This window comes from Felis catus, chromosome D2, assembly GCF_018350175.1.
Source record: "Felis catus isolate Fca126 chromosome D2, F.catus_Fca126_mat1.0, whole genome shotgun sequence".
NCBI classification, from domain to species: domain Eukaryota; kingdom Metazoa; phylum Chordata; class Mammalia; order Carnivora; family Felidae; genus Felis; species Felis catus.
In genome coordinates, this window is record NC_058378.1 from 52,528,473 (window position 1) to 52,548,980 (window position 20,508).

Genomic DNA, 20,508 nt, shown 5'->3' on the forward strand with positions numbered 1-20,508 from the left:
CTATCCTAAAACAGTTTATCCTGATGTCTTTATCTCTTCCCCCTTTATTTTTTTAAGACTTAATAATCTTTCCCTCTTCACATAGTCATTCTTTACCAGAAAGAGAAATTATTTTTCCCCTTCGTTGAAAATTGAATGAGACCATAGTGAAATTATTTGTATAATCCTTTAGTTTTCCAAGTTGAAGAGGTTTAGTGTTGTTGAAGTGGGGAAAACACTGAATTTCACATATTTCTGTGCTTACCCAAAGAATTATTAGGGTCTTCTAAAACAAAAGCAGCTTGAGGGTTGTCTTTTTGCACTCTGATTCATAAGAGAAGGTGAAGAATTATTGGAAAGATGGAGGGAATTACATAAAAGGAAAATTCAGAAAACAAGATTCTGCAGAAGAATATAAGGAAAAACCAAAAAGAAGAAACTCCAACTGGAAATCTATTGATTGTTTTGTCACCTTGGTATTTGAATGTAAAGTAGAGGTTCTATATTATAACATAGTAGGCTTATCTCATTAAGTGAGTGCTGCGGTGGAAGGGAGGCTGGGGTCTTAAAGATAACGTCATTATTTCTCTTTAATTTACAGAAGTTGCTGGGTGTGTTTTGCCACTGATGAAGATGATAGAACAGCTGAATGGGTGAGACCATGCAGGTGCAGAGGATCTACAAAATGGGTTCACCAGGCTTGTCTACAGCGTTGGGTAGATGAAAAACAAAGAGGAAACAGTACAGCCAGAGTGGCATGTCCTCAATGCAATGCTGAATACTTAATAGTTTTTCCAAAGTTGGGTAAGCAGATCATGAAAAACAACAAAGATATATGTGATGTTGTTTTTTAACTCTATGATCTCAGGTTTATTTAAAAGTGACCCATCTCTTTGCTTTTTTGTAAATTTCTCTATTCCCTTTCTGTTATCTCCTCTCTAAATGTTATTTTTTTGTTTTGCTAAGAGTTTACATTATCCTTAATATATCTTCAAATCCACCCATTTGTCTGTGTATTAAATGTTTTTATTTTGTTTGAGTGGATAAAAAACTGGGACATCTGACTCTGTGGATAAAATCAAATAACAAAACTATAATAAAGAGCTGACCAGAAGAGCCTTATTCTTTGGAGACCATTGATGTATGAGAAAGAAAACAACAATGTGTTCTTTCTAATACTTATCCTTAATTCTTCTATTAAGGAATAAAAGGGAAGTTAAAGACTTAATAGACAGTGTTAATCTCATTTTTGGATTCCAATTTATGTGGTTATCCTTCATGAAAACTACTTTCTTCTTTCTGCAACTTGGGCAGGGAAGTAATAACCAGAGATCTTTTAGAATGGGGCTAGCATTGAAAAAAGTAGAGCAGATGATTTAAAGGAAGCTGTAAGTAAGGCTGATATTTAGTTACCACGTTCCATTACAGCCACGTGATTATGGTGTCTCTGGTGTTTAGGTTATACCAGTTATTAAACATTTTTAATATCACCTTGGCTATAATAGGTATATGGAGGCAGTTCAGGTTCTGGGAAGGTCAGACGGAAAGAATGACTTTCAAGGGGAGTAGGGTTCAAGGAGAAATTGAAATAATTATCAGATTTGTTTTTCCTAGAGGCTATACATACTGAAGTAAGACCCTCTTTTAAAAAAAAATAAAAATAGGCAATGTAAATGCAGATAATGAAGTGCTTTTCTAATGTGAGAAGTTTAATAATAAGGGTAAACAAAATTTCCCTAGCATAATTCATAGGAAGAAATAATAGCTTCTTATAAATGGAAAGTAGTAGAGAAAGTAGTGTTTCTCAAACATTTAGAATTTGTGGACCACATGATGGGTCTTCAAATATACCATGGATTTTAAATAAAGACAAAAGAGTAAGTCACACATCTCCATTATACAGTTGACTCTTGAACACAGTCATTAGGGGTACTAACACTGTGCAGTCAAAAATTCACCTACAGCTTTTGATTCCCCTAAAACTTATCTACTCATAGCCTTGCTGCTAGCATAAACAGCCAATTCACATATATTTTATATGTTATATGTATTATATACTGTATTCTTACAATAAAGTAAGCTGGAGAAAAGCAAATGTTAAGAAAATTATGATAGAAAATACATTTATAGTACTGTACACTGAATTTATCCCCAAAAATCCACTTATAAGTGGAGCCATGCAAGTCAAACCTGTGTTAAGAGTCAACTAATAATATTAAAGCAGTATTCTAAAGTAATTTAAACATCAGGAAAAGCAATTAATTACTGCTGTATTCTTTCACCATACTGATACCTAGCTCACTAAAATCAAAGTTAAGCTTTCATATTTAACTTTTTTTTCCAACTTTTTAATTCTACTAATCTCACTTTTCAACTATAGGTTTTTGGGAATAGGAAGTATAGGATGATTCTGTTAGGTGTTTTAGATATTTATATTTGGATGGATACAAAAATTATTACAGGAATTCTCATCGAAAACTACATACAGTGTTAGGTGAGGCACTGAGTTGACAAATGAGTGGCACTCAGCAGTGACACTGAATATTTGGAAGGTGGCACTGGTAAATCTCTCCTTTTGGTTGTATTCATTTCTAAAAAGTTTTTAGGTCTAGTGTGATGATTGAATATGATTATTAGGTATACCTAATACTAAGACATTGATTTTTTTCTGCCACAAGGAGAGAAAATGGCTAGATGTTGGAAAGGTCAGACTTCTTTTGGTTGAGGCATTTGTATCATGATTTGCTCTTTATATACCTTAAGAATTTTGCCCTCAAATGACAAGTTCACACTATTCACTCTACTGTCGGCCATGGAGATCTGCCACTTGAGTAAACCACAGATAATCGTAGAAATTATTTACTGACTATCATTTTCGTGAAAAAAAGTTTGTATACTTCATTTGAATAGTTTTTATTAGCATTCTTTTTTCTTGACGAGATAACATGCTAAAGATACCTGCTCAAGGGCTGCAGTTTGAATTATATTCATAGTTTGCCATGCAATTTTTTTCGTAACATTTTTTTTTAATTTACATCCAAATTAGTTAGCATATAGTGCATCAGTGATTTCAGGAGTAGATTCCTTAGTGCTCCTTACCAATTTAGCCATGCAGTTTTTAACACTAACTCAAGAATAGGCGACTTACTGGCAAATGCCAGCTGTTGTCGATAAATGAAGCCATGTGTGAATTGGCTTTCAGGTGCCATACTCTTGTTACACACATGGCTAGTCCTCTTGCTTGGCCATACTGATCCCAGTATACCTTTTCAAGTCAAGGTTCAAAAATAATTGTTGGTTAAAAGAAAATCCCTTCTGTTTCATGTTTTCACTGATAATCAGTTAAAAGTTGCATATATTTCTTGATTTACATGGTGTATATGCCATGAGTTGATTCATATTCTGAACACTAGTGGTTTCTTCCAGCCATAAAACAAAATATTTAAGAATATACATCTGTAATAGTAATTGTTCTTCCTTACTGTGTACCAAACATAAATGTCCAGTAGTGTCATCTGATGATAGAATTTTGCCAGCAGATTGTTTTCTTTTAGCATATTCGTGATTAGTGTTTCACTAACCATTTATGCCTGTTTTTGTTAAAGTAACTTGGAAGTTCCTTTGACTACAGTTTTTATCTTTGTTTTCAGTGATAAAATTCATAATGCAGGCTTTGATCGCAGGCTGGAGTGGTTGAAAATTCTGTGAATACTTCAGTGGCTTCTCGTCCCTGTTTTATAATGTTTCAGTCCCTGTTTAATAATGTGTTACAGTACAATGGGAACAAGGAGGTCTTCTGTGCAAACTAATTCTAATTCACTGGCCACAGTCCATTCCAAGATCACATTATTTAAACTCTGATAGTATATCATTTATCATTTATGACATTCTGAGTTAAATGTATTTTTATCACTTTTGCTCTTCAGTGAACCTTTGAGGCATTGATTCTTTTTCTTAAATTTGAGATTTAACACATAATAATAACAAAATACATGTTTAACCAATGTGAACAGTTCTCATGATGTGAAGCTTTGTTAGCCAAAACAGTCTCCTCTTAAGTATCCTTGTAGAGTATGTGTGACCCTGGAAACATAACAGTTAAAGACTTAAAAGAATTTTCTTTAAAGTCCTTATCTTTTCAAATTTGGGAAATGTTTGGTCAAAATTTTTACTTTTTCATCAAATTGTCTGTAGACCAGTTGATAGAGTAATCGCCTGGGACTATACCACTGGTCTCCAAATAACACGTGAAAGACACTGACTAGACAAAGGAATACTAGAGAAAAAATGCAGAGGAAGAGGTGACGGTTAAAGTTCTGTGGGATGATCTTTGTATAACAGGTTTTATAAGTTTTATATGGATTTAGCCTCAGTCTAGCTGGCTAGCTGCATCAGTGGTGGCCACAATGGAGGGGTGGTGGCAAGTGTGTGTTAATTACTGATAGGGAATATATTGTGTTTGGTTATGAAAACCTTAAAAGATCCATCAGACTCATTCCTCTCACGATTTGCTACCCATCTTATTGTTTCTTTCTCCTAGTGAGTTAGGCCGGTTGCATGTATGCAATTACTTAAAAACTGCTAGAAGTGTGGTCTGAGAACCAACAATATTGGAATCATCTGAGAGCTGTTAGGAATGGAGAACCTCGGCCCCTTCTCCCACGCATCCCCAGTTTGAATCAAAATCTGCATTTTTATGACATCATCAGATAAGTTATGTACATGTTAAATTTAAGAAACATTACTTTAAAACATGAAGGGAATACCAGCTGAAAAAAGGTTTGTCTTTTATTAAAGCATATCCATGAAGTTTAAGACCAGGTAGTATTCTTGTTTAGCCAAACAGAAGAGTTCAAAAGGCAGAGTTCTTGATTCCCAGGAGAGTACCAGAGACTTTCACATTAGATTCTTTTTCTTTCTTTCAGCAACATTTTTATAGTTTTCAGTGTGCAGGTCTTTTGTTTTATAAAATTTACTCCTAAGTATTTCACTCTTTCTGATGCTATATTATATATATTGAATTATTTTATTTTCAGATTGGTTATTCAGATGTATCAAAATAGATTTTTGTATTTTAATCTCATGTCGTAAAACTATGCTGAACTCATTTAATGGTTCTGATCGTTTTTAAGTGGATTGCTTTGCATTTTCTTTATACAGGATCATGTCATCTGTGAATAGAAAGAGTTGTACTTCTTCTTTTACAGTCTGTTTGCTTTTATTTTATTCTCTTGCCTAATTGCTCTGGCTGCAACCTCCAGTACTTCGTTTAGGACAGACATCCTTGTCTTGTTTTTAATCTTAGGAGAAAAACAGTCTTTTGCTCTTACGTATGTTATCTCTGAGCTTTTCATCTGGCTTTCATCAAATTGAGAATGTTTCTTCTTTTCCTTATTTGTGGAATGGTTTTACCATGCAAGGGTAAATACTTTTTCTGAGTCTGTTGAGATGATTGTGTGTTCTTTTTCCTTTATTATTATGGTATAATACAGTGATTGATTTTCATATGTTAAACCAACTTTTCATTCGTGGACAAATTCCCAAATTCCTCTTGATCGTGGTGGTTAATACATTTTATTTCCTTATTTATTTTTAGTTTATTTTGAGAGAAAGAGAAAGCAAGTGGAGGAGGGGCAGGCAGAGAGGGAAAGAGAAAATCCCAAGCAGACTCTGACATGAGACTCAGTCTCACAAACTGTGAGATCATGACCTGAGCAAAAATCAAGAGTTGGATGCTTAACTGCTTGAGCTACCCAGGCACCCCTAATACATTTTAGATATTGCTGAATTTTGTTTGCTAGTATTTTGTTAAGGATTTTTCTGTCTGTAGTCGTAATAGATATTTGTTTGTGGTTTTCTTGTGATTGCTTTCACTGGTTTTGGTTTTGGGATAATTCAGGTCTCATAGAATGAGTTGGGATGTGATCCCTCCTCTTACTTTTTTTGGGAAGAGTTTGTGAATGATTGGTCATTAATTCAAATGTTTGGTGGCAGGGAAGCCATATATAGTCCTGGGCTTTTCTTTATAGGAAGTTTTTGGATTACTAGTTCAATCTTTTCACTTGTTACAAAGTGTTGTTCAGATTTTCTATTTTTTGATCGAGTCGGTTTCAGTAGTTTGTGTCTTTCTGGGAATTTATTTCATCTAGATTATCTCATCTGTTGGCATATAATTGTAGTATTCTTTTATAATCCTTTTTATTTCTGTAAGGTTAATATCAATGTCCCCTCTTTCATTCATGATTTTAGTAATTTGAATCTTTTTCTTCTTTCTTGGTCAGTCTAGTGAAAGGTTTGTCAGTTTTGTTGATCTTTTTAAAGACCCAAATTTTGGCTTCATTGATTTTTCTCCATTTTTCTATTTTCTATTTCATGTGTTTCCACACTAGTCTTTATTATTTCTGTTTGGTTTGGGTTTAGTTAGCCTTTCTTTCCTAGTTTCTTAAATTTTTTTTCCAGCTTTTATTTATTTTTGAGAGACAAAGTGTGAGCTGGGGAGAGGCAGAGAGAGAGAGAGGGAGACACAGAATCTGAAGCAGGCTCCACACTCCAGCACAGAGCCTGACATAGGGCTCCAACTTAGGAACCATGAGATCATGACCTGAGCCAAAGTCGAATGCTTAACCAACTGAGCCACCCAGGTGCTCCTCTCTTCTAGTTTCTTTCTTTTTTTTTTTTTTTTTTTTTAATTTTTTTTTTCAACGTTTATTTATTTTGGAGACAGAGAGAGACAGAGCATGAACGGGCGAGGGGCAGAGAGAGAGGGAGACACAGAATCGGAAACAGGCTCCAGGCTCTGAGCCATCAGCCCAGAGCCCGACGTGGGGCTCAAACTCACGGACCGCGAGATCGTGACCTGGCTGAAGTCGGACGCTTAACCGACTGCGCCTCCCAGGCGCCCCTCTTCTAGTTTCTTAAAGTAAGTTAGGTTATTGGTTTAAGTTTTTGGTTTTTTAGTAGACTTAATTTTTTAGAGCAGTTTTAAGTTCACAGCAAAATTGAGAGGAAGGTACAGAGATAGCCTTATATTCCTTGCCTCTTCGTATGCATAGCCTTCTCCATTATCAACATCCTTCACCAAAGTGATACATCTGTCACAGTTGGTGATACTTCATTATATTATTGACACTTTATTATCACCCAAAGTCCATAGTTTACATTAGGATTTGCTTGATGGTTGTATATTCTTCCAAATGTATAATGACATATATCCAACATCATAGTATAATACATAATATTTTTATTCCCCTGAAAATCCCCTGTGCTCCACATATTCATCTCTCCCTCCTTCCTATCCGCTGGGAACCACAGATCTTTGTACTACCTCCATATTTTTACCTTTTTCAGAATGCCATATAAATGTAATCATACGGAATGCATTTAGATTAGCGTTTTTAGATTGGCTTCTTTCACTTAGTAATATATATAAAATGTCTCCGTGTCTTTCATGGCATGATAGTTCATTTCTTTTTAGCACAGAATTATATTCCATTGTCTGGATGTACAGTTTATTTATCCATTCATCTACTGAAGGACATCTTGCTTTCTTCCAGGTTTTGCATTTAAAAATAAAGCTACAGTAGAGGCACGTGGGTGGCTCAGTCGGTTAAGCATCTGACTTCGGCTGAGGTTATGATCTCATGGTTGTGGGTTCAAGCCCTGTATCAGGCTTTGTGCTGACAGCCCAGAGCCTGCTTTGGATTCTCTGTCTTCCTCTCTCTGCCCTTCCCACCCGTGCTCTGTCTCTCAAAATAAATAACAGTAGACATCTATGTACAGGTTTTTGTGTGGACACAGGTTTTCAGTTGATTTAGGTAAATACCAAGGAGCATGTTTGCTGGATCATTGTGGTAGGAATATGCTTAGTTTTGTAAGAAACCCAAACTGCCTTTCAGAGTGGCTGAAATTTTGCATTTTTACCAGCAATGAGTTCCTGTTGCTCTGTATCCTTGTCAGCATTTGGTGTTGTCAATGTTTAGGATGTTAGCCATACTAATAGGTGTTTAGTGGTATCTCATTGTTTCAATTTGCAATTCCCTAGTGATACATAGAACATCTATTCATGTACTTATTTACAATCTTATATCTTTGGTGAAGTGTCTGTTAAATATTTTGATCTTTTTAAAATCAGATTCTTTTGTTCTATTGATTTTAAGTGTTTGTATATTGTGGACAAAAGTCCTTTATCAAGTTATGTCTTCAAATATTTTTTCTCCGTCTGTAGCTTGTCTTCCCGTTCTCTTGATCTTTCTTCTTTTTTAATGTGGTCATTTACAGCTATAAATTTCCGTCTAAGGACTGCTTAGCTTTCTTCTTTGACTCACTGATTATTTAGGAGTGTGTTGTTTTAAGTTTCACATACCTATAAACTTGCCAGTGTCCTCCTGCTATTGACTTCTCATTTTATTCTATTTTGATACAAAACCATACTTTGATTTCTGTCCTTTTAAATACATTAAGGTTTGTTTTATGCCCTGACATGATTTATTCTGGCAAATGTTCCATGTACACTTGAAAAGAATGAGTATTCTGTTATTAGGTATAGCGTTCTGTAAATATCTCGTTTGGTTCATAGTATTTTCAAATATTCTCTATTTCCTTGTTGATCTTTTACCTATCCTTCATTGAAAGTGGGATATTGGGGCTCCTGGGTGGCTCAGTCGGTTGGGCATCTGACTTCAGCTCAGGTCATGATCTCACAGTTCATAAGTTCGAGCCCCGTGTCGGGCTCTGTGCTGACAGTTCAGAGCCTGGAACCTGCTTCTGATTCTGTGTCTCCCTCTCTCTGTGCCCCTCCCCCACTCACACTCTGTCTCTCAAAAATGAAGATTAAAAAAAAATTTTTTTTTCTTTTAAAAGAAAGTGGGATATTGAAGTCTCCGACTATTGTTGAATTGTCTGTTTCTCCAGTTCTGTCCGTTTTGCTTTATTTATTTTAGGCTTTATTGTTAGATGTATATATGTTCCAAATTGTGCTGTCTTACTGATGGATTGTCCCTTTTACCATTATAAAATTTCCTTTTTTGTTTCCAATAATTTTTGTCTTAAAGTTGATTTTAACTGATGTTAGTGTTGCCACCTTTGCTATTTTATGTCTTAATATATTATTGGTATATACTTAGATTACTTTTTTTTTTTTTCCCTAAGGCTCCATGCCCAACATGGGGCTTGAAGTCAGGACCCTGAGATTATGTTCTACCAACTGAGCCAGACAGGCACCCCCTTAGATTCCTCAAGTTAAATTTTTATTAGTTTTGTTCTTCTTTATTGTTACTCTCAAGTAAACATTAATTCAAACTTCTGTATAGAGTTGAAGATAACAGTCACCCTCAAAAAGTAGTTAGCAAATATTAAGTGAAGTGTAAAACTTAGGGAAAGATATTCACTACGGATGATGAAGGATGACTCCTGGGAGAAACCTTTCCTAGAGAACCTACCAAATAAAATTTATTTTGTAATGTTACTTTATTAATAATAATAATAGTGATATCAATAGCTGTCATTTGCTAACAGGCTCCTACTATTTGCCAGACACTTTGTTGTCACTTTGCCTGTGCTCTTTTATTTAAACTTCTCAAAAGCTCTGCACAGTTAGGTAAGAACAAATTCAGCAAATTTATTTAATAGAATCCCGTGGGCTTCTAGCAAGTAAGTGAAGGAGCCAAGCTTTTAAACTGCTGAATTTCTTGTTACTGTCACTCAGTGAGTCAGCTACCAGGTCCCATATGAATAAGAAGTAGTTTCAGGTACTGTAAGAAGGAATAGGGATGGTGTGAATTTGAATTTACTTGAGATACTGCTAATAAATTATTTTTATTATTTTCAGTGATTTGATGCTATTAGAATTGAAGGAGAAACATGACCAAGAAGCAAAATGATGGCTAGATGCCTGCACCAAAAGATCTATTCTCTTTTTTCTTTGTGTCCACATTTACCCTGCTGGACACGGCAAAAGATAGCAAATGTGTGAAAGAAAAGATGCCCCAATGAGAGTATCTCTATTTTCTTTTGTCTCTTTTAAATGTTTCAGTTTACTTTATATATTTTCCCTCTAGATAATACATTCTCATGGACCAAATTCAAAAGAGTAGGGTGTGCAATGAAAGTCTTTTTACCACTTTCACCAGCCAAAATGCTGGTAAGTTTCTTACTCAGAGGCAACCATTGTTAGAAGTCTCAGTGTTTCTCTTTTTTTCCTTCTTCTCTCTCCCTCACTTCACCCTACCCTTGAAAAGCTATAAATATTAGGATAGAGTTAAAAGAATAAACAAGAGATAGGAAAATACCCAAGGATCAGCAACTGTGTGAAACTATTTCCACTCCTAGGCCTGAAAGTGCAGGGAAGGGAAGCTATTAACAGAACTTGACAAGAGCTTTAGCAGAAGCTGTTTAACAGGATCTGTGGTCTTAGAGAAAGAAATACAAACTGCCTAGAGTGAGGGAAGCACTTTTACCACCCTCTGATTTTCTCAACATTCCACTTACTGTTCAGACACATCAGAAGCTAGAGGGCAAGGTTGCCTGGAAGATGCAGTTTGGCGAATTGTGCACAAAGCAGGGTGGAGAAAGATGAGTAAATATGAAGAGGCAAACAATATTGAGCACAATTAGATTATATGTCAAAATATTCTAGACAAATATGCTATATATTATGTTCTGTATTTTTTTTCTTAGCAATATATGGAAGATGATGCCACTTTATATTAGTGTATAAAGAGCTTTTTCTTTCTTTACAGTTATATAATATTCCATTGCAAATGTGTGATTATTTATATAAACAGTCTCCCGTTGATGGGCATAAAGGCTGTTTCTAATCTTTTACTACTACAAACAGTGCTGTCATAAACAACTGTGAAATAATTTTATGCACACATGCAAATATATCTAAAATAAATGACTAGAGTAGAATTGCTGGGTCAAAGAGTACATGCATTTATAACATTAATAGATATCACCAAATTGGCTTTTGTAGAGATTATACCTATTTAATCTGCCCAACAGTGTATTGGTGTGCCTGCTTTTCCATTGCCTTTGCCAGCATGCTGCTATCAATATACAGAACTAATTATATCTGCTGCCTTAACATTGATCAAAGCTCAGCAGACTGTTCACTCAGGTATTTTTTTCTCTTTTATTATAAAATATTTTGTTGAAAAAGATTATATCATAACTACATATGAGAAATAAAGACTAATAAACCATCACTTGTTCACCTACTCCTCAGATTTAGAAATAAAATATCCTTGTGAGTTCAACACTTTATCATTAAGTAATGACTATTTTATCTACAATAATGCTTTTTTTTGTCTTACACTTGTGTATAATATAGACATGATAATATAGAATAGACATAGCTACACCATCTTTTTTTTAAGTCAACTTTTAGGACAGTTTCTGATTTATAGAAAAATTATAAAAATAGCAGAGTTCCGGGGCGCCTGGGTGGCTCAGTCGGTTAAGCCGCCGACTTCGGCTCAGGTCACGATCTCGAGGTCCGTGAGTTCGACCCCCGTGTCAGGCTCTGTGCTGACAGCTCAGAGCCTGGAGCCTGTTTCGGATTCTGTGTCTCCCTCTCTCTGACCCTCCCCCGTTCATGCTCTCTTTCTGTCTCAAAAATAAATAAACGTTAAAAAAAAATTTAAAAAAAAAAAAAAAAGCAGAGTTCCCATACATCCCACATCCAGTTTCCTCTATTATTAACGTCTTATTGTGGTACATTCATTATAATTAACCAATATTGCTACATTATTATTAATTTAAAGTCCATATTTTATTCAGATTTCCTTAATTTTACCTAATATCTTCATTCTGTTCCAGGATACCACATTACATTTAGTCATGTCTCCGTAGGCTTCTCTTGGTTGTAACAGTTTCTCAGACTTTTCCTTGTTTTTGGTGACCTTGACACATTTGAGAAGTAATGGTCAGATGTTTTGTAGAATGTCCCTCAATTCAGATCTGTTTGATGTTTTTCCCATTGTCTGTTGAGGTTATGCATTATAAGGAACAAGACCACAGAGGGGAAGTGCCATTTTCATCATATCATAGCAAAGACAAATACCATCAACATTACTTATCACTGGTGATACTGACCTTGGTCATCTGGCTAAGATGGTGTTTGTCAGGTTTTTCCACTGTAAAGTTACTCTTTTCCTCCTATATATCAGATTTTTTTTTTTTTGATGATGTTGTATTTGCCTGTTTATCTTTCCTTATCCTTTTATTTTCAGTTCTGTGTTTTTACACTTCTTGTGATACTGATAGAGTTGGGTTTTTACTGTCATGTTTTGTGTGTTCCATTTGTTCTACTTTTCCCTTCTCCCTTTTCTTGGCCATCTTCTGGATTGAAGTGTTTTTCCCTCTGATATTGTATTTTCCCCTGTAGCAATTTTTTTTAAGTTTATTTATTTTGAGAGAGCAAGCAGGGGAGGGGCAGAGAGAGAGGGAAAGAACGAGAATGCCAAGCAGCCTCCTTGCTGATGGCACAGAGCCTGATGCAGCATTTGAACTCACAGACCATGAGATCATGACCTGAGCCAAAACCAAGAGTTTGACCCTTAACTGACTGAGCCACCCAGGTGCCCCCCCATACTAAATTTTAGGTTTTATGCTTTTTTCTTTTTTTTTAATTTTTTTAAATGTTTATTCATTTTTTGAGAGAGAGACAGAGTATGAGCAGGGGAGGGACAGAGAGAAGAGGAGACCCAGAATCTGAAGCAGGCTCCAGGCTTTGAGCTGTCAGCACAGAGCCCAACACATGGCTCAAACTCAAACCGCAAGATCATGACCTGAGCAGAAGTCAGATGCTTAATGGACTGAGCCACCCAGGTGCCCTTCTTTTTTTTAATTTTTTTTTAATGTTTTATTTATTTTTGAGAGAGAGTATGAACAGGGGAGGGGCAGAAAGAGAGAGAGAGGGAGGGAGACACAGAATCTGAAGCAGGCTCCAGGCTCTGAGCTGTTAGCACAGAGCCCAGTGTGGGGTTAGAACCCACGAACCATGAGCTCATGACCGAGCCAAAGTTGGAAGTTTAATTGACGAAGCTATCCAGGCACCCCTGTGCTTTTTTTCCGCCCATTCTTCTAGAACTCTGATTAGAGTTATGTTAGACATTTCTATTTTCTTTTATGGATTTTCGTCTTTTGGTCTCTGTGCTGCAGCATTATAATTTCTTCTTAACTGTTACCCAGTTCTTAAATTCTCTCTTCATAATCTGCAAGGGGTTTTGTTTTCTGTAAGTTCTAGTTTTTTTTTTAAATGCACCTGGTGATTGTTTATAGTCTCATGTTTTTTGTTCATTTATAAGTTACTTTGTATTTTATTTTATAGTTTTTTATGTTTGGGTTGATAATTCCATTATCTAAAGTCTTTGGTAACCTAAACTGTTGTTTTCTTCTGGCTCTTGTTCATGATGCTTCATTTCTCTTGAGTGTGGGAATTAGGTGCACATTTGTGTTCATATTTGTGGACTGAATATCCTGAAGGTGAAAGAATTCCAGAAAGGATTTGCATTTGGGATTTCTCCCTTAGCACAGACAGATTTCTAACCTGAAATCTGCATGCCAGTTGACTATGGTTACAGATTTTTAGAAGAAACTGTCCTCATCATACTTTTTTTTCAAAAAAAATGTTTAATGTATTTATTTTTGAGAGAGTGAGCAAGCTGGAGAAGGGCAGAGAGAGAGACAGAGTCCCAAGCAGGCTCCATACAGTCAGCACAGAGCCTGATGCGGGACTCAAACCCACGAACCAGAAGATCATGACCTGAGCTGAAACCAAGAGTCAGACGCTCAACTGACCGAGCCACCCGGGCACCCCTACTTTTCTTCTTGAAGATAAGATAGTTTTCTTTGTTGGCTCACTTTGTTGTCATGTGGATTTTTCTGGCTTACCCTTTCACTCATGGTTCATATAACCCTTAGAGTCAGCTCTCCATCTTTGTATGGACCTAAGGCCTAGTGTGACTTGTAAGCCCCAGTATTTTAGCTTTTCCCTTGTAATTTTTTCATTAAATAAAAAAATAATTTATCATCATAGAATTTCCCATTTTATGGATTATGGCCCAAGAATACTTGAGTAATATGTTGCTGTATCCCTTACATTTCTTATAATGGTGGTTAGATCTCATCAGTGAAGTTAAATACGATTTTTTTTTGCAAGAATATTTCATAGTCCTGTGTACTTCTTACTACATCACAACCTGAGGCATATAATGTGTAGTTGTCTTTCAAAGAGGACATATTACAACTGACATGTCAGGAATACAAAGAATCCTGACAGACTTCTATGAACAATTGTAGCCAACAAATTGGATAACCTAGAAGTAAAGGTTAAATTCCTAGAAACATACCATCTAACAAGACCAAATCATGAAGAAATAGAAAATGTGAACAGGTCAACAGCAAGGAGATTATAAACCTCCCAACAAAAAAACCCAGGGCCAAATTGTTTCACTGGTGAATTCTACCAAACATGTAAGGAAGAATCAATGCCAGTCCTTCTTGAACTGTTCCAAAAATTGAAAAGGAGAGAAATTCCCAAATTCATTTTATGAGCCCTGATATCAAAGCCATATAAGGCTTACAAGAAAGGAAAACCACAAGCCAGTATTCTGCTGAATATAGATGCAGAAATTCTCAACAAAATGCTAGCAAACCAAATTCAACAGCACAGTAAAAGGATCAAACACCATGGCCCAATGGGATTTATCCTTGAGGTGGTTCAGCATCTGTAAATCAGTGCAAATCACCACATTAATAGAATGAAAGATAAAAATCATGATTATGATTATTTCAGTAGAGATCCCTGCCAAAATCCCAGTTGCCTTTTTTGCAGAAGTAGAAAAAATAATCTTAAAATTTGTATGGAACCACAAAAGACCCCAAATGCCCAAAGCAATCCTGAGTAGAACAAAAGGAAGCGCCACATTTCCTGATTTCAAACTTTGTTATGAAGCTGTGGTAATCAAAACAATAATGGTACTGTCCTAGAGAGAGACACATAGTCCTCTTGGAACAGAATTGAGACCCCAGAAGTAAACGATGTTCAACTAATATTTGACAAAGGAGCCAAGAATACTCAATGGAGAAAGAATAGTCTCTTTAATAAATGGTGTTGGGAAAACTTGATATTCACATGCAAAAGAATGAAATTAGACCCCATCTTACTAATACCACCATAAAAATTAATTTAAAATGTATTTAAGTAAAGGCTTTAGTGTGAAACTATAAAACTTCTAGAAGAAAACCTAGGGGGAAGCTTCCTTGACATTGGTCTTGGTAATGATTTTTGGATATGATCCCAAAAGTGCAAGTAACAAAAGCAAAAATAAACAAGTGGGACTGTATCAAACTGAAAAGATTCTGCACTCCAAAAGAAACAATCAGCAAAATGAAAAGGCAATTGCCTATGGAATAGGAGAAAATATTTGTAAATCATCTATCTGATATGGGGTTAATATCCAAAGTATATAAGGAACCCATAAATTCAATAGCAAAATAACAATCTGATTTTAAAATGCGCAATAGACTTGAACAGACTTTTCCAAAGATAACATACAACCAATGCATGAAAAGATGTTCAGCATCTCTGATCATCAGGGAAATGTAAATCAGAACCACAATGAGATGTTAGCTCACACCTGTTAAAATGGCTATTATCAAAAAAAAAAAAAAAATGCTATGGAGAAAAGAGAACTCCTATGCATTGCACTGTTGGTGGGAATGTAAATTGGTGTGGCCACTGTGGAAAACAATGTGGAGTCCTCAAAAAATCAAAAATGGAACTACCATTGATCCAACAACCCTACAGATATCTGAAGGAAATGAAATCAGGGTCTCAAAGAGATACCTGCACCCCCATATTCACCACAACTTTGTTCATAGTAGCCAAGACTTGGAAACAACCTAAGTGTCTATCACGAGATGAAAGAATTTTTTAAAAGTCAGATATATACACACACATACATACATACAATGAAATATTCAGCTGTTTAAAAAAGGAGATCCTGCCTTTTGCAGCAGCATGGATAAATCTTTAAGGCATTATGCTAAATGAAATAAGTTACAAAGACAAGTACTGTATGTTGTCACTTACCTGTAGAATTTAAAATAGCCAAATTCATAGAAATAGTAGAATGGTGATTGCCTAAGGATAAGGGATATTTGGAGATGTTGGCCAAAGGGTACAAAATTTCATCTAGTAGATGAGTAGGTTCCAGGGATCTAATACACAGTACGGTGACTGTGATTAACTACAGTTAGGAGAGTGGATCTTAATGTTACCAACACAAAAATGGTAATTAAGAGGACTGAGCGGCGGTGGCTCAGTCGGTTGAGCATCTGACTTTGGCTCAGGTCATGATCTCACAGTCCATGGGTTTGAGCCTCGCATTGGGCACCATGCTGACAGCTCAGAACCTGGAGTCTGCTTTGGATTCTGTGTGTCTCTTTCTGCCCCTCCCCACTCACACTCTGTCTCTGACTGTCTCTCAAAAAATGAACATTAAAATTTTTTTTAATATATATGTATATCAAATCATCACATTGTATGCCTTGAGTTTGTTGTATGCCAAAAATATCTCAATAAATCTGAAAAAAAACGTGTAGTCCTTTTTATGGTAAAACTATATTCGGTGCATACAGGTATTATCAACCTGATGCATCTGATTAGGTTCCCTATCACAGCTTCTACCTACTGGTTTTAGCAAAGATTGGTAATTTTTTCATTCATTGCCTCTAGACCTATTATTTTTTTAGGTGATACAGAAGAATGATACTGCAATTCTTTATGTCTTCATTTATTAGTTTGGAATATTTATGGAAAGATGAACTGAGAAAGGAATGCTGAGTCAAAGGGTGAATTGGATGTATACTTTTGCTGGATATTGCCAAATTCCTCTCTGTAGGTATTAATACCACTTATATATTCACCCATAGTGTACTGTTTGCTCACTGCTTTGCCAATAGAATGTGTTGACAAACTAAAATTTTAGCCAACCTGTTAGGTAAGGAAAGATAATCTCATAGTTTTAATTTATGTCTTTATAAGATGGCTGAACCATTGTAAAGCAAGTAAGAATGCTATAGATTGCAAAAGGGTGCTATAAAATAAGCATTAGTGTTTTTAAATTTTTTCAAGGCTTCAGTTTTATGGTAATTTCAATTTCTAATATTTCCTAAGCTATCAGTTACTCTCTAATAGGGACATCGTTTTCCTATAACCACATGTGGCCCTGTATTATTCATATGAATTCAACCTGTTACTTTTCCAGATGCTCTCATAAAATATATAGTTGGCTTATTTCACTACTTGAAAACCATTCTATAGACTTAAGAATTCAGGTACTTCATATTAATAAGTTTCTTAGTAATGTTTACACTTAGCCATTAGAGAAGTGTTTATTTTTACTTTGCTTTTGTATCCAAGTTACTTTGCTTTTGTATCAAAATGAATTTAGAAACAAAAATTCCATTCCATAGTGATTCAGTCTTTGAATACTTCCTGTTCTCAAAGTTTGTAGTTATACTTCATACTCATTAGGTCTTCTTTGGCTCTCATTTATATACCCTCTTATGAGGCAAATGACTAGGATACCTTCAAAATAGGATTTCTTTGCATTTACTGGATGCAAATCACTTCCCGTCTTGTTACCGAAGATTTAAAAGTAGATTAGTTTTAAGAAGCATCTTTTTTTTTCTTTTTTTTTTTTTTTTTAAGAAGCATCTTGAACAGAGTGAGACTTTGTGGGTGCACACTGCATATAAATACAGATAGCTGAATTATAGGTCCAAAACATAATTATAGAATCTTTTTTTTTTTTTTTTTTAAAGTAATTACTCAGTGTGCCCGGGTGGCTCAGTCGGTTAAGCGTCCAACTTCAGCTCAGGTCATGATCTCACAGCTCGTGGGTTCGAGTCCCGCATTGGGTTCTGTGCTGACAGCTCGGATCATGGAGCCTGCTTTGGATTCTGGGTCTCCCTCTCTCTGCCTCTCCCCCACTCATGTTCTCTCTGTTCCTCAAAAATGAATAAACGTTAAAAAAATGTTTTTTAAGTAATTACTGGGGCACATGGGTGGCTCAGTTAAGTGTCCAACTCTGGCTCAGGTCACGATCTCATGGTTTTTGAGTTCAAGACGGCCATCAGGCTCTGCGCTGGCAGTGCAAAACCTGCTTGGTATTCTCTCTCTCCCCTCTCTCTTTCAAAATATATAAGTAAATAAAGTTAATTTAAAAAAATTAAAAATATATAAGTCCCAGTGTTGGTTGAACCATGGATGAGTTCATTAAAAAAAAAAAATACTCATTATAGATCTAAATTCTGTAAGCCTTATATCCTCCATCTGCGTCTTCATTCCCAGATTTCCTGGCTCTGTGAATTGTCCTCCCCCAACCTTGTCCCAGACCTTGAAGCACATCTATCCTTTATTTCTTACTTGAGAATTTCCTGAAGGAGTCTTATTTTTATACTAGAACCTTATGCCATAAATTTTTCCTCATACATCTGTCTTGGATTATACCTCCTATCTCTAAGTTCTCATATCTAACTTAGTTTGCCATTTTTGAAAGAACTAATAGCTGACGTTGGTTGTTACTATGTAATACTAAGTACTATATTAAGACTTCAAATGCATTATCTTGATTTTCACATAAATTCTGAGGTAGTTAATAGCCTTACTGAACAGATACAGAAATTGAGGTCCAGGGATATCAGTTTGTACAAATTCACACAACAGACCCTACCAAATTCTTATGACCACATTGTTATGTTGGCTCTAAGAAGCCTAATATGAGCTTCTCACATAAAGGGAAGAAGAAAATGAAATAGTAATATCAGGTTGACTTTCCTCAGGGTTATAGTTACCTGAATCTTATGATAACCTTTTGTTATTCTCTAAAAAGTTTTCTCATTAGTAATTTCTTGGCATAGTATATGCATAATCAATATTGCCATCTGTTTTTATGTATTAACTAATGATAATTGACGGTGGTGCTTCTTTTATCACACCTTAAAGAACTTTTTCAACATTTTATTTTGAAATTCAAAGAATTTAATACTTTAGTCATTGTTCTCTCAAAAAAAAAAAAAACCGTATTGCATTTTCTCTGATGTTTCTTGATCTTTTCCTAATTCAGCTGTCTCTTTATATTAAGTTTCTCTGGATTGTTACTTTTTCTTTGTATTTGGTTTGGATACAAAATCTTGGTGGATTCTGTTCTAGTTTATTGACTTTAAATAATCTATTATAAGATTAATTTTCCTGAAATTTCATTTTCTTTTAGCATGTCTGTCATCAGGAACTTCCTTCCTATGAGGGTGTCAGCATCTTTGAACCCTAGTCAGGGTTTCTGTCAATTAACCCTGATATTACTGGTATACTAGCTTTTTTAAAACTATATAAACCTGTTGAAGAAAGTCTTTTGCCCCAGCTAGAAGGTCTTTTAGAATGCCCCTTTTCAGATCATAGACTTCTAAGATTCACTTCTGTTAATTAGTAAAATACACATGTATGTATCAATTGAAAAACTCTGAATCCTCATCCCCCTATAATGTTTACTTCAAATTCCATTCACGTATCTGTAAAGTCTGTGCATACGAATGTACATATACTAAATTTTCCTTAAAGTTCTTCATTTGTTTAATGTGTATTTATTGGTTGTCCTTAACTAGATTGGAGGCTCCTTGGAGGCAGAGGCTGGTGTATAAATTTCATTTACATTTATTTTAATGCAAAGTAGAATGCTATGTGTACAGTAGGTGCTTAATAGGTACTTAGTAGTTGACTTTATAGCCTACGAATGAATTCTATGGGCTATTCTCTTATGAGGATAAATTTAAGCTTTCTTTTGGCATAGACTATGTAATTAAGAATTACTATGATCTTTAGTTACTATTCATGGTATTATGCTACATATATATATATATATATATATATATATATATATATATATATAGTATTATGCTATATGTATATATGTATACACACACACACACCACACAGGAATGGTACTCATCTGCTTTGACTCTGGATCTTTTATTCCTCAGCATTGTTTTGTTTTGTTTTGTTTTGTTTTGAGGATTTGGGGCCAATTATTACTAGTTTGGTTGTCTAAAAAATTGCCCAACAACATATTCTTACCTGTTTACAATTTAATGTCTAACTTCTTGTTACTAAGCAAAATAATTGATAGCCTGAGTTTGTAGGATATTTATTCCTGCATAAAATTGGTATAACCTCACCCTACCAGCAGAGCAATCAAAGATGACATTTACATAAGCTTTCTGAGGCTCTTGAACCTGGCCTCTGAAGTCTAGTGTTTAAAACAGTGATGAATGCTAGAGAAAGAGTTAAAATTCTTTACTGTCCCATCAGGAGTTCCATATACTTTTAACTTCTGAGATGGTTGTTGTGGTATCACTTCATGTCTTCAATAAAATCCACATTTGTTGACTTGAGACCATATACTTTTTTTTTTTAAGATTTTATTTTTAAGTAATCTTTACACCCAACGTGGGACTTGAATCCAC

At 35.3% G+C, this 20,508-nt stretch overlaps 1 protein-coding gene across 1 annotated transcript in view; it reads left to right on the forward strand.

Moving 5' to 3' along the window:
* Positions 1-20,508, forward strand: part of MARCHF5 (membrane associated ring-CH-type finger 5) — a 57,289-nt gene that overhangs the window by 18,788 nt on the left and 17,993 nt on the right. Inside the window, exon 2 of the mRNA XM_003994212.6 lies at positions 581-783. Coding sequence (XP_003994261.1) covers positions 581-783 — 203 coding nt within the window. The remainder of the gene's footprint in view (positions 1-580; positions 784-20,508) is intronic.